The 16,318-nt window shown below is 38.4% G+C and overlaps 1 protein-coding gene across 1 annotated transcript; it reads left to right on the top strand.

The window, feature by feature from the left end:
* Positions 47 to 481, top strand: LOC109832495 (nuclear transcription factor Y subunit B-11-like). Its single transcript, XM_020399848.1, has one exon. The coding sequence runs from the start codon at positions 47 to 49 to the stop codon at positions 479 to 481; it is 435 nt and encodes a 144-aa protein (XP_020255437.1).

Genomic DNA, 16,318 nt, shown 5'->3' with positions numbered 1-16,318 from the left:
GAAGGAGCAGGACCGGTTCCTCCCCATCGCCAACGTCAGCCGCATCATGAAACGCTCCCTCCCGGCCAACGCCAAGATCTCCAAGGAAGCCAAGGAGACCGTCCAGGAGTGCGTGTCCGAGTTCATCAGCTTCATCACCGGCGAGGCCTCCGACAAGTGCCAGCGCGAGAAGCGCAAGACCATCAACGGCGACGACCTCCTTTGGGCCATGACCACCCTGGGCTTTGAGAACTACGTCGGCCCGCTCAAGACCTACCTCAACAGGTACAGGGAGACCGAGGGCGAGAGGGGCGATGACCAACTCGACGAGGAGGTCAACTTGGTGAACCCTAGCTCGAGCCAAGCTGGAAGCGGGTCGAACCCGACGGAGTTTAGCGGCGCCGGGGGGTTTTACCCGGCGGCCGGTCAGGGTTTTGGGGGGAGCGTGGTGGGGTATGGGATCAATGGAGGTGGTGGATCAGTTCACGGATTGCGATGGTAATTATTAATTGTAGCGCATACATCTTGATTGAAGATATATAATTAAAACAGACATAAACGGGGGATGGGTACGTCGCTCCTGAGTGTGTTATTACTCGATTTTCTGTGCTACGTCAACGACACACCAGTTAGAAAATTTGGATCAGCCATATAATATCTCTTATTTACCTTATCATTACCACTATATTTTGCTGTTAATTAATTAATGTACGATTTACAATTGCATTCTCCTCGTGTTAGTTGAACTCTCTCGATCTTTTTATAGCTTGTATGTTTCTAGCGAAGAGAGGGAGTGTATAGCTAGCAAAGAAAGAAGAGTACCGTACGTATTGATCTTTGATTATTAATCCTTAATTTCACACGTTCGTTATTTCTTCTGAATTGTTCTTGTTTATGAATTACCATTGACTTTGATAAATGAGAGTATGACATCTCTTTTAGAGGTTGAGCGTTAATTCTTGCAACAGACTGAGCTTTGATGGCAGTCGATTACGTCTAATGCTTTCGATTAAGGCACATAAATCTTAGTTTTTAATTAGATGAACTCCATATTAACTATGATTTTAATTACGAGGTATGATTTATATTTTTTTCTCTTAATTTGGAACAACTTACTAGCTGTTATCCTTACTAGAAAGTATTAGTTTTTTTTTTAAATAAAATTGTTAATTGCCCCCTTCTCTGATGTAAAAAGTGATCGTCACAAAGATAATTAGTTTCCCTTGTCATACATTGTAAATCATTAATCATTAATGCACAGATTTACAGAAACTCAATCTACTTAGCGAGTCACGGACATAGAAGAACCCCTATGAATTAAATTTGTCACATGATCATCATTATTGTTTTTAAAAAGATAAAATTCTTTGCTTAAGGAAGACGTACCATATATAGTCTGGACTTGGACGCATTTTGCCATAGAACTAAAGCCCTATATTTGCAGAACTGGGACAAATAGCTCGAGCATAACGATCTCAAAAAGGGCCCACCATGGCAATTAAATGGGCCTATAGGTCGTTTGCTCTCCTACCCAACTTTTATGCTGAGCACATAATCTCGACCCGAAAGCTTCGACCCAAGCTAGTTTCGTTGAACAAAGTTGAATTTGGGCCGGTCGAATCAAAATAAATACTTGCGTAGGCATAAAAAAGAAACAATGACCCCCATTCCTTAATTGCCAAGAGAGAGGAAACAACTACGCTCAAAGAATTGCGTCGCAGAAATTAATTAGCCGTACATATATATATATGCAAACAAGGAGACACAACCGAAAATTTGATCTTTTCAAAAAAAAAAAAAACCGAAAAATTGATATATTGTTTCATTAAAAAGATAATGGTTGAATTTTTACTTCCAATAACATGAAAAATGGAAGACTACAGGTAGAGAATCTAATCGTTAGTTTTGTTTGTTTGAAATCATATAAGCGAATGGGCTTCTTGGAGAGCCCGTGGGCTCTCAGGCCCGGCCCATCAGACCAGAAAGTTTTATGGGGTTCCTTGCTCCTTTTCTCGGGTCTATAAAGTTATTTTTTCCTGTCATAAATTTTCTTTTGAGGTGTTAGTTAATTGAGACATTTTCATGCAAAATGAGATAATAATTTTGTGGAGTATGATATTTTGATAAAATAACGTGAGATAAATTTTTATAATCATGAAGTATATATTTATGCATTTTGAAGATATACATATTATTTATGTATTTTTAACTTACTATTATTGATTGATAATTACTTACAAGAATGTTCTTTACTATTAAATAACTTTTTGTTAGACTATAAGATATTAACAATTATTATTATAATGATGGTCTAATGATGGTGATAACCATAATAGGAAAGAAGTAAAGAAAAAAAGAAATATAAAAAATAAAAAATAACAAAATAAATATGAGTGCTAGTTTTTTACCACCTAGTTCCAAGCTAAAACTTGGAATAATTTGAGAGGCTAGAACTCTCATTTTTGTATAGAAAAATAAAAAAGTGGGATACTTTTGTACCATTATCCCAATTCTAGCTAGTTTTGTTAGAGTTCTACTTGATTAACACGGTAAAATTTTATTCTAGTTTTAGTTCTAATTGACTAATACTATAAAATATTATCCCACAAATTATTCTAGTTTTAATTTTGAGTTCTATTTGACTAACCCCCCCCCCCCCCCCCCCCCCCCCCCCCTTGGAACATTTTTATATAACTTGAGATAATTGTTAAAGTGGAATAATTTTTTGCTAGTGGGATATTATAGTGGGATAATTAGGAATAATTTTATAAAACGAGATATTTTGATAAAATAACATATGATAATTTTTTATAATCATAAAGTATGCATTTATGCCTTTTGATGATGTAAGTACAATTTATGTATTTTAAACTTACTATTACTGATTGATAATTATTTATTAGACTATTAGTTACTATCAAATAACTTTTGGTTAGACTATAAGATATTGTCAAATATTATTATAATATATGTTATAGCTTTTTGATTTTTAATTATTATTATAGTACAAGTCTAAGAAAATGTTTTCATATTTTCCTTCTATTTTTGCTTCCCAAGATCTCTTTCTATCATCTCTTTTTTATTTTTAAATAAATTATGGATCTATTCATTCTTTCCTTTAAATATAATCATATTATTATAATATTTGATAAAAAAGAAAATATAAGAGATGCGTAGGAGGAGACGAGATTTGATTTGACAACATGATCTAATAATTAGGGTGCTAAACCGTATCCGTATCTGAGAAAATATCTGTAACTGTATCCTAATGAATACGGATATGGTTACTCAAATTTATAACCAACAGGATATGGTTACAGATATGGTTTATAGTTAAATATCCGTATCTGTATCTAAAATATTTGAATACATATTAGTCATACTCTTACAATAGTTTCAATTCTTAGATTATGGATTTGTGGTTAATTTTGATGATCAAGATGTCTAATCATAACTTTTCAATTATAATGAACATATATTAACGAACTCTTTTGTATCACATGAACTATGTTCTTCTCAATACTATCTAGTTTTTTCATATCCGTTTTGTATATGCATGCATATCCACTTATATATCCACATATATATATCCGCAACTGTATCCTATTTTAGCGGATGCTTATATGAATTTTCCTCACCGATGTATATTCGTATATGTATCCGTATCTGAGATGGGTAAGCAGATACGAATATGGTAAGCATCATATCCGAGCTGTATCTGGACCGAATGCACCCCTTACTCTTACAATAGTTTCAATTCTTAGATTATGGATTTGTGGTTAATTTTGATGATCAAGATGTCTAATCATAACTTTTCAATTATAATGAACATATATTAACGAACTCTTTTGTATCACATGAACTATGTTCTTCTCAATACTATCTAGTTTTTTCATATCCGTTTTGTATATGCATGCATATCCACTTATATATCCACATATATATATCCGCAACTGTATCCTATTTTAGCGGATGCTTATATGAATTTTCCTCACCGATGTATATTCGTATATGTATCCGTATCTGAGATGGGTAAGCAGATACGAATATGGTAAGCATCATATCCGAGCTGTATCTGGACCGAATGCACCCCTATCTTAACAGTGATGATCATCGAAGGAAAGATGTAAAGAAAAAAATAAAATAAATACAAAAAACAAAAAATAAAATGGAGTCTTCTAGTTTTTTACCATATAGTTCCAAGCTAAAACTTTGTATAATTTAAGAGGCTAGAACTCTCATTTTTGTATAGTGGGATAATTTTGTATAATTATCCCAATTCTAGTTTCGTTACAGTTCTAGTTGACTAACACCATAATATTTTGTTCTAATTGACTAACACTATAAAATTCTACAAATTATCCTAATTCTACTTTGGAGTTCTACTTGACTAACACCCCCCACACCCCTTTAAGGGTAAATTTTCATATAGGCTCCATAAAGTTTTGATCATTTCAAAATAACTCCCTAAACTTTGTAAATATCACTTAACCCCCTAACCTTTGGTAGTTTCTAAACCTTTTCAACGTTCATGGGGGTTTCTAAAAATAATGTTGAAATTTTGGATTTCCTGATAATTATTGTGGAAGTTTGAAGATTTTTTGAAAATAGGATTGAAAATCAGAGGGCATGCGCAATTGGGGTATATTGATAAAAAAAATGAAAGCTTTGTGACAAGCCCCGAAAGTTAGGGTTGTTTAGTGACATTCATAAAGTTTTGTGGGGCTTATCTCAAAATGGACCAAACTTTAAGGGGTCATGTAAAATTTATCATTTTCTTGATGTAAGCTCATGATGTTTTCTTAATAAGAGAAATTAGACCCACTTCATTTTATGGTAATGTCTGATCATATTTACATTTCTTTTAGGAGTATGTTTAATTATTTTGGCCCCTCAATGTCCTACATATCTTCTCTCAACAAGCTACACTTTCCATAACAAATGCTAATGACCCACACTTAGGAGAAAAGCAAAGCACATGTTGGCAGTTCTCTTAGCAAAGAGGACCAACCTTATTTGGATCTTATGCTATCAAAACACTTAAACAATTAAAGTGCATAAGAAAAAGATATGGACAAAATTCAGTGAATGTTGCCTCCTAAGTGCATTGGCACTAGTTTAACTTACAATAGTTAATGACGTATTTATCCTTGTCGTATGTCAACTGGTACAAGTTAAACATGATGAATTTCCTTTCTTTACTTAGTTTATATGGTCGGTTATTAAAGAAAAAAAAAATTAGTGAAAGCTCTATTGACCCACACATGAGTCACAAACATTTCTCACGGAAGCCGAGTTGTGCTCCCCACTATCCTAAGGGTTTCACAAACAAACAAATTCCTTTCACTAGTTATATATATCCTTCTTTAATTTATTATGACAAAGTTTACTTCCACGTCAAAAAAAAAGTTTCTATACAAGTCAAATGTTAAAATTTGATTAACTTTTATTTATATCCTTATCCAAGAAGATATCTGTATTCGTATCCGTTAAGGTGCGGATATGGTTTATTAAGATCTTTTTCTAATAGGATATAGTTATAATTATGGATATGTAATGAAATATCAGCATTATATTGGAAATATTCAAATATATGTTGGTCATACAATTATAACAGTTTTAATCTTAGATTAATGAAATTTAGGTTAATTTTGATGATTAAGAGATCCAATCTTCGTTTTTTCAGATATAACCATCATATTAATGAACTTTCTTGTATCCTATGAACTATATCCTTGTTTTCAATATTATCTAGTTTTCTCATGTCTGTTTTGTATCCACACGTATATCCATCTATATATATGCATGTTATATCTGTAAGTGAATACAGATGTGAATTTTCCTCAACGAGACATACCCGTATCTTTATCTGTATTCGTATTGACAAGCGGATATGAATATGATAAGTATCATATTCATATTCGTATTGATTTTAGTGGATATGTATCCGCATTGACAAGCAGATATGAATATAAGTATCATATTCATATCCATATCTGATTTTAGTAGATATGTATATGTATTGACAAGCGGATATGAATATGATAAATATCATATTCAAGCCATACCAGTATCTGACTTTAGTGGTGTTAATGTCAGTTATCAAACATGGGGTTATTTGAGAGTTTGCATAGTGACTAGGGTCCTCTAGCTCCTTCCGATCGATGAGTGGTTCTGGGGCTTGTTGTTCTTCCCTGCACATGAAAGAACTCGTAAGAGGGCGGATGTGGGTTCTCTGGTTGTTCCTTCGACGATCAAGTTAGTATGTGATCTTGGGTGAGAAGTATAGAGTTAGTTTATCATTACATAGAAAAGGCTAGAGAGAGTTACCTCATGCAGTGCTGCTCCTTTAATAGTGGGTTTGAGGGGGCAAGAATGTAACTTAAGCCGAGTCTAGCTAGGCAGCTGGATCGGTAGACATGTGCCATGTGTCGATTGCTAAAGGAGGTCAATCACCTGGTGGTCATTTATTGTGGGAATGACAGCATGTGTTTGGTGCTGACTAGGTCTAATGAGTTATAAAGACTATGGGGACTAGAGTAACGATGATGTTACCAGGAAGTTCATACAAGAGTAATCGGCTAGCGAGGGGATCGAGGTAGCTGCCATCCTTTAACTCATCAGGTCCAGGACCGGGAAGTATCGCCTTTTGACTCGTCACACGAGATGTTGAACAGCGATCTGACTCGGCCCACTGTTCAGCCAACATCTTTCGTAACCGAGTCAAAAGGCGATGCTACTCGAACAACCTCTCAATTGACTCCACAAGTGATCCGACTCGGCCAAGCAAGGGGGACTAGTCGGAGGTCTTGTCGACTCCTTCGCCACATGCAGTTAATGTTTCTTTGCCTCTGACGCCTGGTGGGGGCGCTGATACACCCTAGTTTTCCAATCTAGCCTCCTAGGAATCTTGCATCTTCATATAGTACTTTTATGCTTATAAATCATGTTGTAAACATTTTTGAAAGATATGAATTAGGATATTTTTATCTCTTGTTCTTTATGTTAGAACTATGCTTTGAGTTCTATGGATCGAGATGACTTGATTTTTGAGTCAAACTGTCGGGTTAATTTTCCTTTGTCTAGACTATGTTTAACAATCTCATAGACTAGTAATATATGCATTGGGCTTATGAAAAGGATGTCGAGGTCTAGTGCTTATGTTTTAATCTTAATGTCCTGGATTGGAGTCGGCCCAATCGTCGAATTCCAAGCATACATAGGTTAGGAAGAGCTTCTTTGAACATGCTTAGCGAACGATGTTGAGCGCTAATGATGACAGCAGATGCTTAGTGCTGACTGGGTTCGATGAGTCATAAAGACTATGGGGGCTAGAGTAATGATGATGTTGTTAGGGTAGTTAATGCGAGAGTAATCGGCTAGCAAGGGGTTCGAGGTAGCCGTCGTCCTTCGACTCATCAGGTCCAGGGTCGAGAAGTATCGTCTTTTGACTCGGTTACGCGAGATGTTAGTTATTTGAACAATAAATGACCAGGTGACTCACCTCCTTTAGCAACCGACACATGACACATGTCTGTCGACTCAGCTGCCCAGCTAGACTCGGCTCAAGTTACCTTCTTGCCCCTACAAACCCACTATAAAAGGAGCGACATTGCATGAGGTCACTCTCTCTAGCCTTTTTTACGTAATGAAGAACTAACTCTACACTCCCCACTCAAGATCACATACCTACTTGATCGTCGTAGGAACAACCAGAGAACTCAACTCTGCCCTCTTAAGAGTTATTTCATGTGCAGGGAAGAAGAACAAATCCCAGAACCACTCATCAGAAGGGGTTAGAGGACCCTTATCACTCCGTAAACTTTCAAATAACCCATGTTTGATAACTGACATCAACAAGTGGATACAGACATAAATTTTTCTTAATGAGAGATACATGTATCTTTATCCATGTCCGTATTGACGGACGAATATGGATATGAAAGTATCATATTCGAGCCACCCCTAATCCTCTTACCAGCTCTCTTGCGAAAATTATAGAAATGTCGGTTGTATGATGCTTTAAGAGGGGAATAAGACCCGTCGTGTGATATTTTGGTTTCCCCGTCACCTAGAAAAGTCGGATATATCTGATTCCCCTAAGCGCGTGCATGAAGGCCCGAAAAAGAAAAAAAACATGTGGATTGCTAGATGGAAAATGCTTTAACTGAAAGGGCATATACGTAGACTAATCTACTTAAATCTAAACAAACTCAAAATAATGAATACCTAATTTAGCAATTTAGTACAAATAATATATTTAACTATATATTCATCATCAAAAAGATTTTCTAACGTACGTGTGCCTAAATCACATCTATTTATTTTAATTTATGGATGAAACTCATGGTTGAACGACTGAACGTGTGAGGAATGAAACTAGCATGAACCACTTATATATTTATCCTTTTTTTTCGCATTGATTTAGGAAGTTTTATCACAAGTAGAACACGTATATATATAGTGAATCCGGTTCATTTATACTTTCTTCTGTCAACAAACCACAAACATGTGTAACTACCATGTTTATGTCACGCATTATGTATTATATGATTGTGTATTTGCCTAGTTAAGTTGGATATGATTTGCTTCGAAAATAAATTACAGCAAATGTTACAATAACAAATGTTACAGTAGCATTTGTTGTAGGAAACCTGTTGTGCGCAGCGGAAATTTCGGCAGAGTTTCTGGTGCACAATAAGAGAGAAAGATCAATAATAAGAATTCCCGTCTCACCAAGGAGACAAGAATCTGAAGCGGATATCTCAACCAAGTGAGATATCGGCTCTTCCTCTCATCAGTTCTAGGACTGAGCTGTCGAGGGATCCTAAAGCTATTACAATGGCCACAAACTCAAACAATCAATTTTACGTGGTTCGGCAAACTGCCTACGTCCACGGGGCAAGGAGGGGGGATCTACTATTAAAGAGAAAAAGAATACAATGGGTTTACAACTCTCACAATTTAAACCCTCAAATAACTCTCTAATCTCTCAAAGGGGATGCACAACAAAAAAAACCTCTCTCAAATCGGCTCTGCACGCTGCCCAAGAAAGAAAAACAGACTGCACTGGCTCCGTGCACGAACACCAAACAGCCGCCTGCAGTTCCTTTTCTCCCTTCTGCCTTTTCTTCTCGCACTGCTGCAGCACGCCGCCCTAGGTTTTGTTTGCACGCCGCTTTTCCCCAGCCTTCGCACACTTTCACCTTCGCTGCACTTTTGTAGCCGCCAGCAAAAAGAAAATCAAAGCTCCTTGCTGCTTGCCGCAACCAGCTCTTTTCCCTTTGCCACCGAAACCCTAGGATTAACTAGGTATATATAGGCTAAAACTTATTCGTTCGTGGGCCGCACAAACGAAACCGGCCGCATCTGCCTCTTTTTTTTTTTCACAAACATCACGTGGGTGGGGTCCCACGTACTTCACGTTCACAATTCTCCACCTCGGTGAAGTTTTCTCCAAAACTGAGCCGACACCAACCAAACCAAATATCTCACTTGTTGTGTCCAGTACACCGTGAAACAATTCACGACAACAGACTCAATCCATAACAAGTCGAGAACCCAAATGAGAATGCAAACACTCTCCAAATGTCAGTATCAACTCACCAAATCGATCTCACCCCCATCAAAATCCAACCCGGCTGCATCATAAAGACTGCCTACGTATCCTCTTGCCCAAGGAATCAAGCCGAACGTAGTTCACCCAAATGGCCGCGAACGACCTCAATCCACTAGAAGAGTTCGCAACCCTTCTCCAATATCATCAACTATGCGGCTGATAGCACCTCCAATGGCCTCAAACACCTCCATCTGAGGTGAACCAATGGTCATATCCAAACTGCACCTATCAGCTGCACTCGAGTCAAAACCCAACTCATCATCTGCATCCGAAACAAATTGATCCCTTAACTGTGTCACCTCAGCTGGAATCCCAAATGATGCAGTATGATCTGGAGTAATCTTCACCCAATGTGGAGTAGCATCACTCTCCACCCGCTGCGATACCTCTAAGGTCTGTCCAAAACTCTTCACCTGCTGAGAGTCAATTGGCTTCCTCATCGAAGCCTCAACCAAAGTGACACTACCAGACCTATCTTCCAATGGAGTTTTACCTCCAATCGCAACAGTTGACAACTCTTTAATAGGATGACCCAAATATGTCGAAGCCTCTGTCCAGAACCTCTTCTGCAAACGATTGCTCGACCACAAACACCGATCCTCCTCCAGTAAGGCACGGTTCTCCAAATTTGCCACCCTATCAAGTTGCCCCAAGATTTCCTTTCCAACGAAGTGTCTCGAAATACCGTGAGCTCGGCTCCAACACAGAAATAGGTCCATCTTGTACCTCCCACCAGAATGGAGTACCTTCACCTTTCTGTCTGTCACACACTTCTTCAATCTGTTGGAAACTACTAGGACTTTCTCCAAAGGGGATTTGGTTGCAACCCAAACACGCCTAGAACAGTCACCAACAAAGGAAACCAAACGCCTATTACCTCCCAATGATGCTCCCTTGGAAGGCCCCCAAACATCCACGTGAACTCCTCCAGAACGACCCTTAGCACGGTGAATAGAGGTGCCACACTTCACCTCGGTCTTCTTGCTCACATCAACATGTTCACTGGACTTCAAACTGCAGGTCTTTACACCATCTTTCAATCTATGCGAGGAATCAATATTGGAATGGCCAAGCCCCAAATGCCGCAGTCTAGTCGAATTAACAGATGTCGTCAGCTCTCCACCTGCCACTATACCTCCAGTCAAGTAATACAGGTTATTTCTCCTGACGCCCTTCATCAAAATACGAGAGTCTCTCGCAATCTCGAGAACCATGTCCTCAACACGAACCTTCAGACCCTCTCCAACCAAAGCTCCAATCGAGATCAAGTTCTTCCTCAAAGAAGGAACATATCTCACATCATTATGCGAATTCTTCCTATCCCAATGATCTGGCATGCACGGTTATCAGCCATGTACACCACACCACTATCCACCAGCTTCTCAAAACTGGAGAACCATTCCCTTCTAGGGCACACATGATAGGTCGCACCACTATCCAACATCCATTCAGATTCCTCCGAATAGCTATCTGTAGGACTGATAGAAAGCGAATAAATAGAAGAGTCAGAATTATTACCATCCGATACGATGTTTGCTTCTGATGATGGTTGCTTCCCTTTTCCCTTCTGCTTATTCTTCATCCATTCGTCGAGCTTTGGGCAGTCTTTCTTCCAATGACCAGTCTCCTTGCACCAAGCACACTGATCTTTTCCTACTCTAGACTGTGACTTCCAATTCTTTCGGTTTGGACCCTTCCCTCTTGCGACCAACGCCTCCGCTACCGGCTCAACTGAAGCCTCCTTATCCTTCTTTCGAAGCTGATAATTCACAAGTGCAGCGGTGACCTCACTATACGAAAGTGATGCCTTTCCATTAATCAGAGTAAGAACGAAAGTCTCATATTCCTCGTCGGGCAAGGAACTCAACAACAGCAACGCCTTGTCCTCATCTTCAATCTTAACATCCACATTCGCCAAATCCGCAAGAAGCTTTGTGTAGTGGTTCATGTGATCTCTAATGGAGGTTCCCTTCTTCAACTGGAAACGATAAAGTCTCCTCTTCAAATGCAAGCGATTTTCCACACTCTTGGTCAAATACTTGCTTTCGAGAATCTCCCAAATCTTCTTCGCAGAAGTCTCATTCATCACATCATATTTTAGATCTTGAGTCAAACAAGATCTAATCACACTGGACGCCGTTCGATTCATCTTCTTCCAAACCTTCTCTTCAATCTCATCTGGCTTGCCATCTAACTCCAATGTATCCTCCAAATTCTGCGCGTTCAGCGCATCCAAAACCTCGCATCTCCATAATCCAAAATTGTTTGTGCCATTAAACTTCTCCACATCTATCTTCATAGAGTGGATATTCAAACTCTGAATGGTCTTCGCGCCAGAAGCACCACCCTCGACACCCGAAGCACCTTCTTTCCCCGACATCTTACGCACCAACGAACAAAGAATAGATCCAAAAACTGAAAGATGAAGTCTTTACCAAAAGATCCCACCTTTATCACCAACGAAGTCCTAAACGGGCCTCCAAATTGATCTACTCCTCCAAACCCTAGATCTGGAATCTGGGCTCTGATACCACTTGTTGTGCGCAGCGGAAATTTCGGCAGAGTTTCTGGTGCACAATAAGAGAGAAAGATCAATAATAAGAATTCCCGTCTCACCAAGGAGACAAGAATCTGAAGCGGATATCTCAACCAAGTGAGATATCGGCTCTTCCTCTCATCAGTTCTAGGACTGAGCTGTCGAGGGATCCTAAAGCTATTACAATGGCCACAAACTCAAACAATCAATTTTACGTGGTTCGGCAAACTGCCTACGTCCACGGGGCAAGGAGGGGGGATCTACTATTAAAGAGAAAAAGAATACAATGGGTTTACAACTCTCACAATTTAAACCCTCAAATAACTCTCTAATCTCTCAAAGGGGATGCACAACAAAAAAAATCTCTCTCAAATCGGCTCTGCACGCTGCCCAAGAAAGAAAAACAGACTGCACTGGCTCCGTGCACGAACACCAAACAGCCGCCTGCAGTTCCTTTCTCCCTTCTGCCTTTTCTTCTCGCACTGCTGCAGCACGCCGCCCTAGGTTTTGTTTGCACGCCGCTTTTCCCCAGCCTTCGCACACTTTCACCTTCGCTGCACTTTTGTAGCCGTCAGCAAAAAGAAAATCAAAGCTCCTTGCTGCTTGCCGCAACCAGCTCTTTTCCCTTTGCCACCGAAACCCTAGGATTAACTAGGTATATATAGGCTAAAACTTATTCGTTCGTGGGCCGCACAAACGAAACCGGCCGCATCTGCCTCTTTTTTTTTTTCACAAACATCACGTGGGTGGGGTCCCACGTACTTCACGTTCACAAAACCAACTTTAAATTTGATGTTTAGATATCTGCAATTATATTGTATAGGAAATGCATTTCCAAATACAACTTTAGTGTTTAGTTAAAAAACAATTAGGCAAAAGCTAACAAAATGTTCATATAAGAAAACTTTGGTGTAGATGTGTTTTTCTATTTGGATTTAAAATGATTTTTTGATGAGATGAAATTATTTTTATTTTTTAATTCTCTTTTTTGAAACCTGCAGTTTTTAAATTTGGATTTAAAATGATTTTTTGATGAGATGAAATTATTTTTATTTTTTAATTCTATTTGGCAAGTTCAAAGTAAAGTGAATGATTCATGGATGTGGAAGCAACTTCTCAAAGTCAGAAATTTGGTGCTTGGAAAATTTGGAAATGAAGAAAACCTGCACAGATTCATGTATGACTGCTGCACAAATGGTAGAGTTCATTTATCTTTTGTGTACTATGCTTTAATTCAATCTTCTCCTCCTGTGGGCTGGTTTGACACAGTATGGAAAGGATATCAATATCCTAAGCATTCTTTTATTCTATGGTTAGCTTGCCACTCCAGACTCCTCACAATGGACAGGTTGTGCCGTTTGGGTATTTTGGAGAATATTCAAAACCAGTGTGTACTCTGTTCTAGAAGCCAACCTGAAACAATTAGACACCTATTCTTTGAGTGTCAGTTTGCTGCTGAAATTTGGAATAAAGTGATGGAATGGATGAATTTTTCTTGGAAATCATGTGATTGGAAAGGAATTTAAGAATATTTCAAGGAAAAGCTAGAGAGCCAAGTATTTTATTTCGAGCAATCAAAGTTTCCACCTTCTCAAAAAATTTGAATGAATCTATACCTGCTCATATGAAAGATATAATTGAGAGAATGTAAATTTTTCATTTTGTTTTGATTATCAGGCTGTTTACTGGTAAAAGTGATGTACTAAACATTTCATAATTGGTAAATGAATGAATACTTTCATGGGCAAAAAAAAAACCTACAGTTTTTTCTCTCACCAAATTGGCTGTAGCATTTGTTGCAAGTTTCTTCTACAAAGTACAAATCTATTTATATTTTCTAATTACAAAGTTGTAAATTAAACAATGTATTTATAAATTCAATTGCTCTATTTACGGTTGCAATTCAATTTCCATCCAACCAAACAGCCCGAGATAGTTGAGAGTGAGAGAGATAAAAGAAGCGTAAGTAGTTCAAAAATTGTGAAAGTACCAAGGTTGTCACAGCTAAGCAAGGATTTGCGGACAATGCCCCATGGAAGTAGGTCTCATCATGTCGAGCAAAATAAGGAGAAAAAGAGATCTATCCTTATAATTAATTAATTAACTCACTTTTAGCTACTAATCGCCAACTCTTCTCATTTGTTAATTCTATTTGCGCACTCACTACCTCACCTGCCCAACTCAGCCCATTCACCAAAATATATAATAATTAATTTTTAAAAAAGTAATTATTTACTAAAGTTTTCCTTTACTTGTAGCCCCACCTTTGTCTCCTAAGACAAACAAATTCCCTAAAAAATTTTCTTTGCAAGTAATTAACACCCTTCAGAACACCTGAAGCTTACCTTTACTTTTAGCTTAATTAAACCTTAACAAATCCTACTGCTCTCTCTTGGTACCATTAAAAATATTACATTTAAAGATTGATAAGAAGTTAAGAAATATATGGATTCTATGAACATGATACTGTGCTAACAAATTCATCAATTTTCTTTTCGTTTTGAATTCTTTTTCTCGCTAGTTTTGATGACAAATTCGAGGATGCCACTTCTGATTTTGATGATGGCGAGTCCCCTTGTCATTACTAATAACTATAGTAAGACTTTGTCAAATTCCTTATGGAGCCTTATTCTATGGCTTAAACTACTAAGAAATTACGAAAACGCTAGCTAGTCATGCTATACAAAAAAAAACACCTAAAACATGCACGAACTAGACTAGCTCGGGGAAAAAGTTGCATAGAGGAGCACTTGTAGAAAATCAAGATCTTGATGTGTGCATCACTATCGGTAAGAACGTGTGCTATCAGTATATTTTACAATGATAGACATTTGATAATTATAATGATAACTGAGAATAATATGTGCATCAATATTCATATCAACTCGGTTTTCTATCTCCTATCTACTTATATGGTTTTGTGGTGAAATTCCTATAACACTGCCCCTATTACTTTGTCAAATTACAAGAGGGAATGCAGTTACTCAACATTTATCAAGCCTCACAAGCAAAGGGTTAAGGGGAGGGTTAAAGGGGTTAAACCCCTCATTAACCCTCCAAACAAGTTAATTTGATCCAAGTTCTGATAAACTCTTTACGATCGAATTAAAGTTAGCCAGTTATCCCCTTATTTTGAGAAGTTAACAAAATCGCCGGAGGAGGCTGGTCAGGATTTATTCACCAATACAAAGAAAAAATTGGCTCTTCTCTCTGACTATTAACTCCAAACAGAATTAAATTAAGTTTAGCCCTCTGTAAAAGGATTCGGATCCTCTTCACTATCTAAAAAGTAGTGGAGTGACCACTACATAATCACAACCATTGATTATCTAGTTGGTGGTTGTAATTTTTTCTTTAAGTGCAAATTAGGAAATGATGCAATACACAGGGGTATGATAAGTGTTAAATTTAGATTGTATTATAACCACATACTAAGTAATCAACAATTAAGATAAAAAGTAGTGGTCTCTCCACTTTTTTTTTTTTGTAGTGGAAAGGATCCAAATTCTCTGTAAAATGGTTAATATATGGATAGTAAGGTCTTTACCTCGACTAGCCCAAAATGTTTATACATCCTAAACGAAGCAACCGTATCTCGAGAAATAAGAAACCTTATAAATAGCGTTTCAAACCCTAAACAAACCTCTACACAACACTTGGAAACTCAAAACAATCTCAACAATCTTAATTTCATCAACCAATGGAGCCAGACCGCCATCGTCCAGCAAGCCCGGGCGACTGACGTGGAACCCGAGCCTCTCGACCCAGTACCTCGGTCCGGCGCCGCCCGTGGGGCCGCTACGCCGCGCGAGATACGAAACCCGTACACGAAAGCACGGCACTGGCTCGGCACCTTCGGAGGAGGCAGCTCTGGCCTACGACATATCGTCCATATCCTTCAGTGGTCTCCGCCACGCCCGAACCAACTTCGTCTACCCGTTATTAATGTTTGATTCTCCTCCGTCGACGCCGCCTCCCCCGCCACCGCCACCCCCTCCGTCGCCGGAAAGAATGGAGGAGGAGGATGATGAATCCATGACGATTGCGGCGATCTTGCAGAGCTTTCAACAGTCAGCTACCGGTTCTCTCTTGTAGCTATACATCAATTTGCATGCTGTTAAGTGCTTAATGCGAGTTAATTATATAGTTCAGAGAGAGAAATTTTTCTGCCTGTTTGAGGAGAT

The sequence above is a fragment of the Asparagus officinalis genome, chromosome 3 (assembly GCF_001876935.1).
Source record: "Asparagus officinalis chromosome 3, Aspof.V1, whole genome shotgun sequence".
Taxonomy (NCBI): Eukaryota; Viridiplantae; Streptophyta; class Magnoliopsida; order Asparagales; family Asparagaceae; genus Asparagus; species Asparagus officinalis.
This window is presented reverse-complemented; position numbering and strand designations above follow the sequence as displayed.

What these genes read in the sequence shown, in the direction of transcription:
- LOC109832495 (XM_020399848.1), top strand. Translation starts at nt 47, where the DNA reads ATGAAACGCTCCCTCCCGGCCAACGCCAAGATCTCCAAGGAAGCCAAG.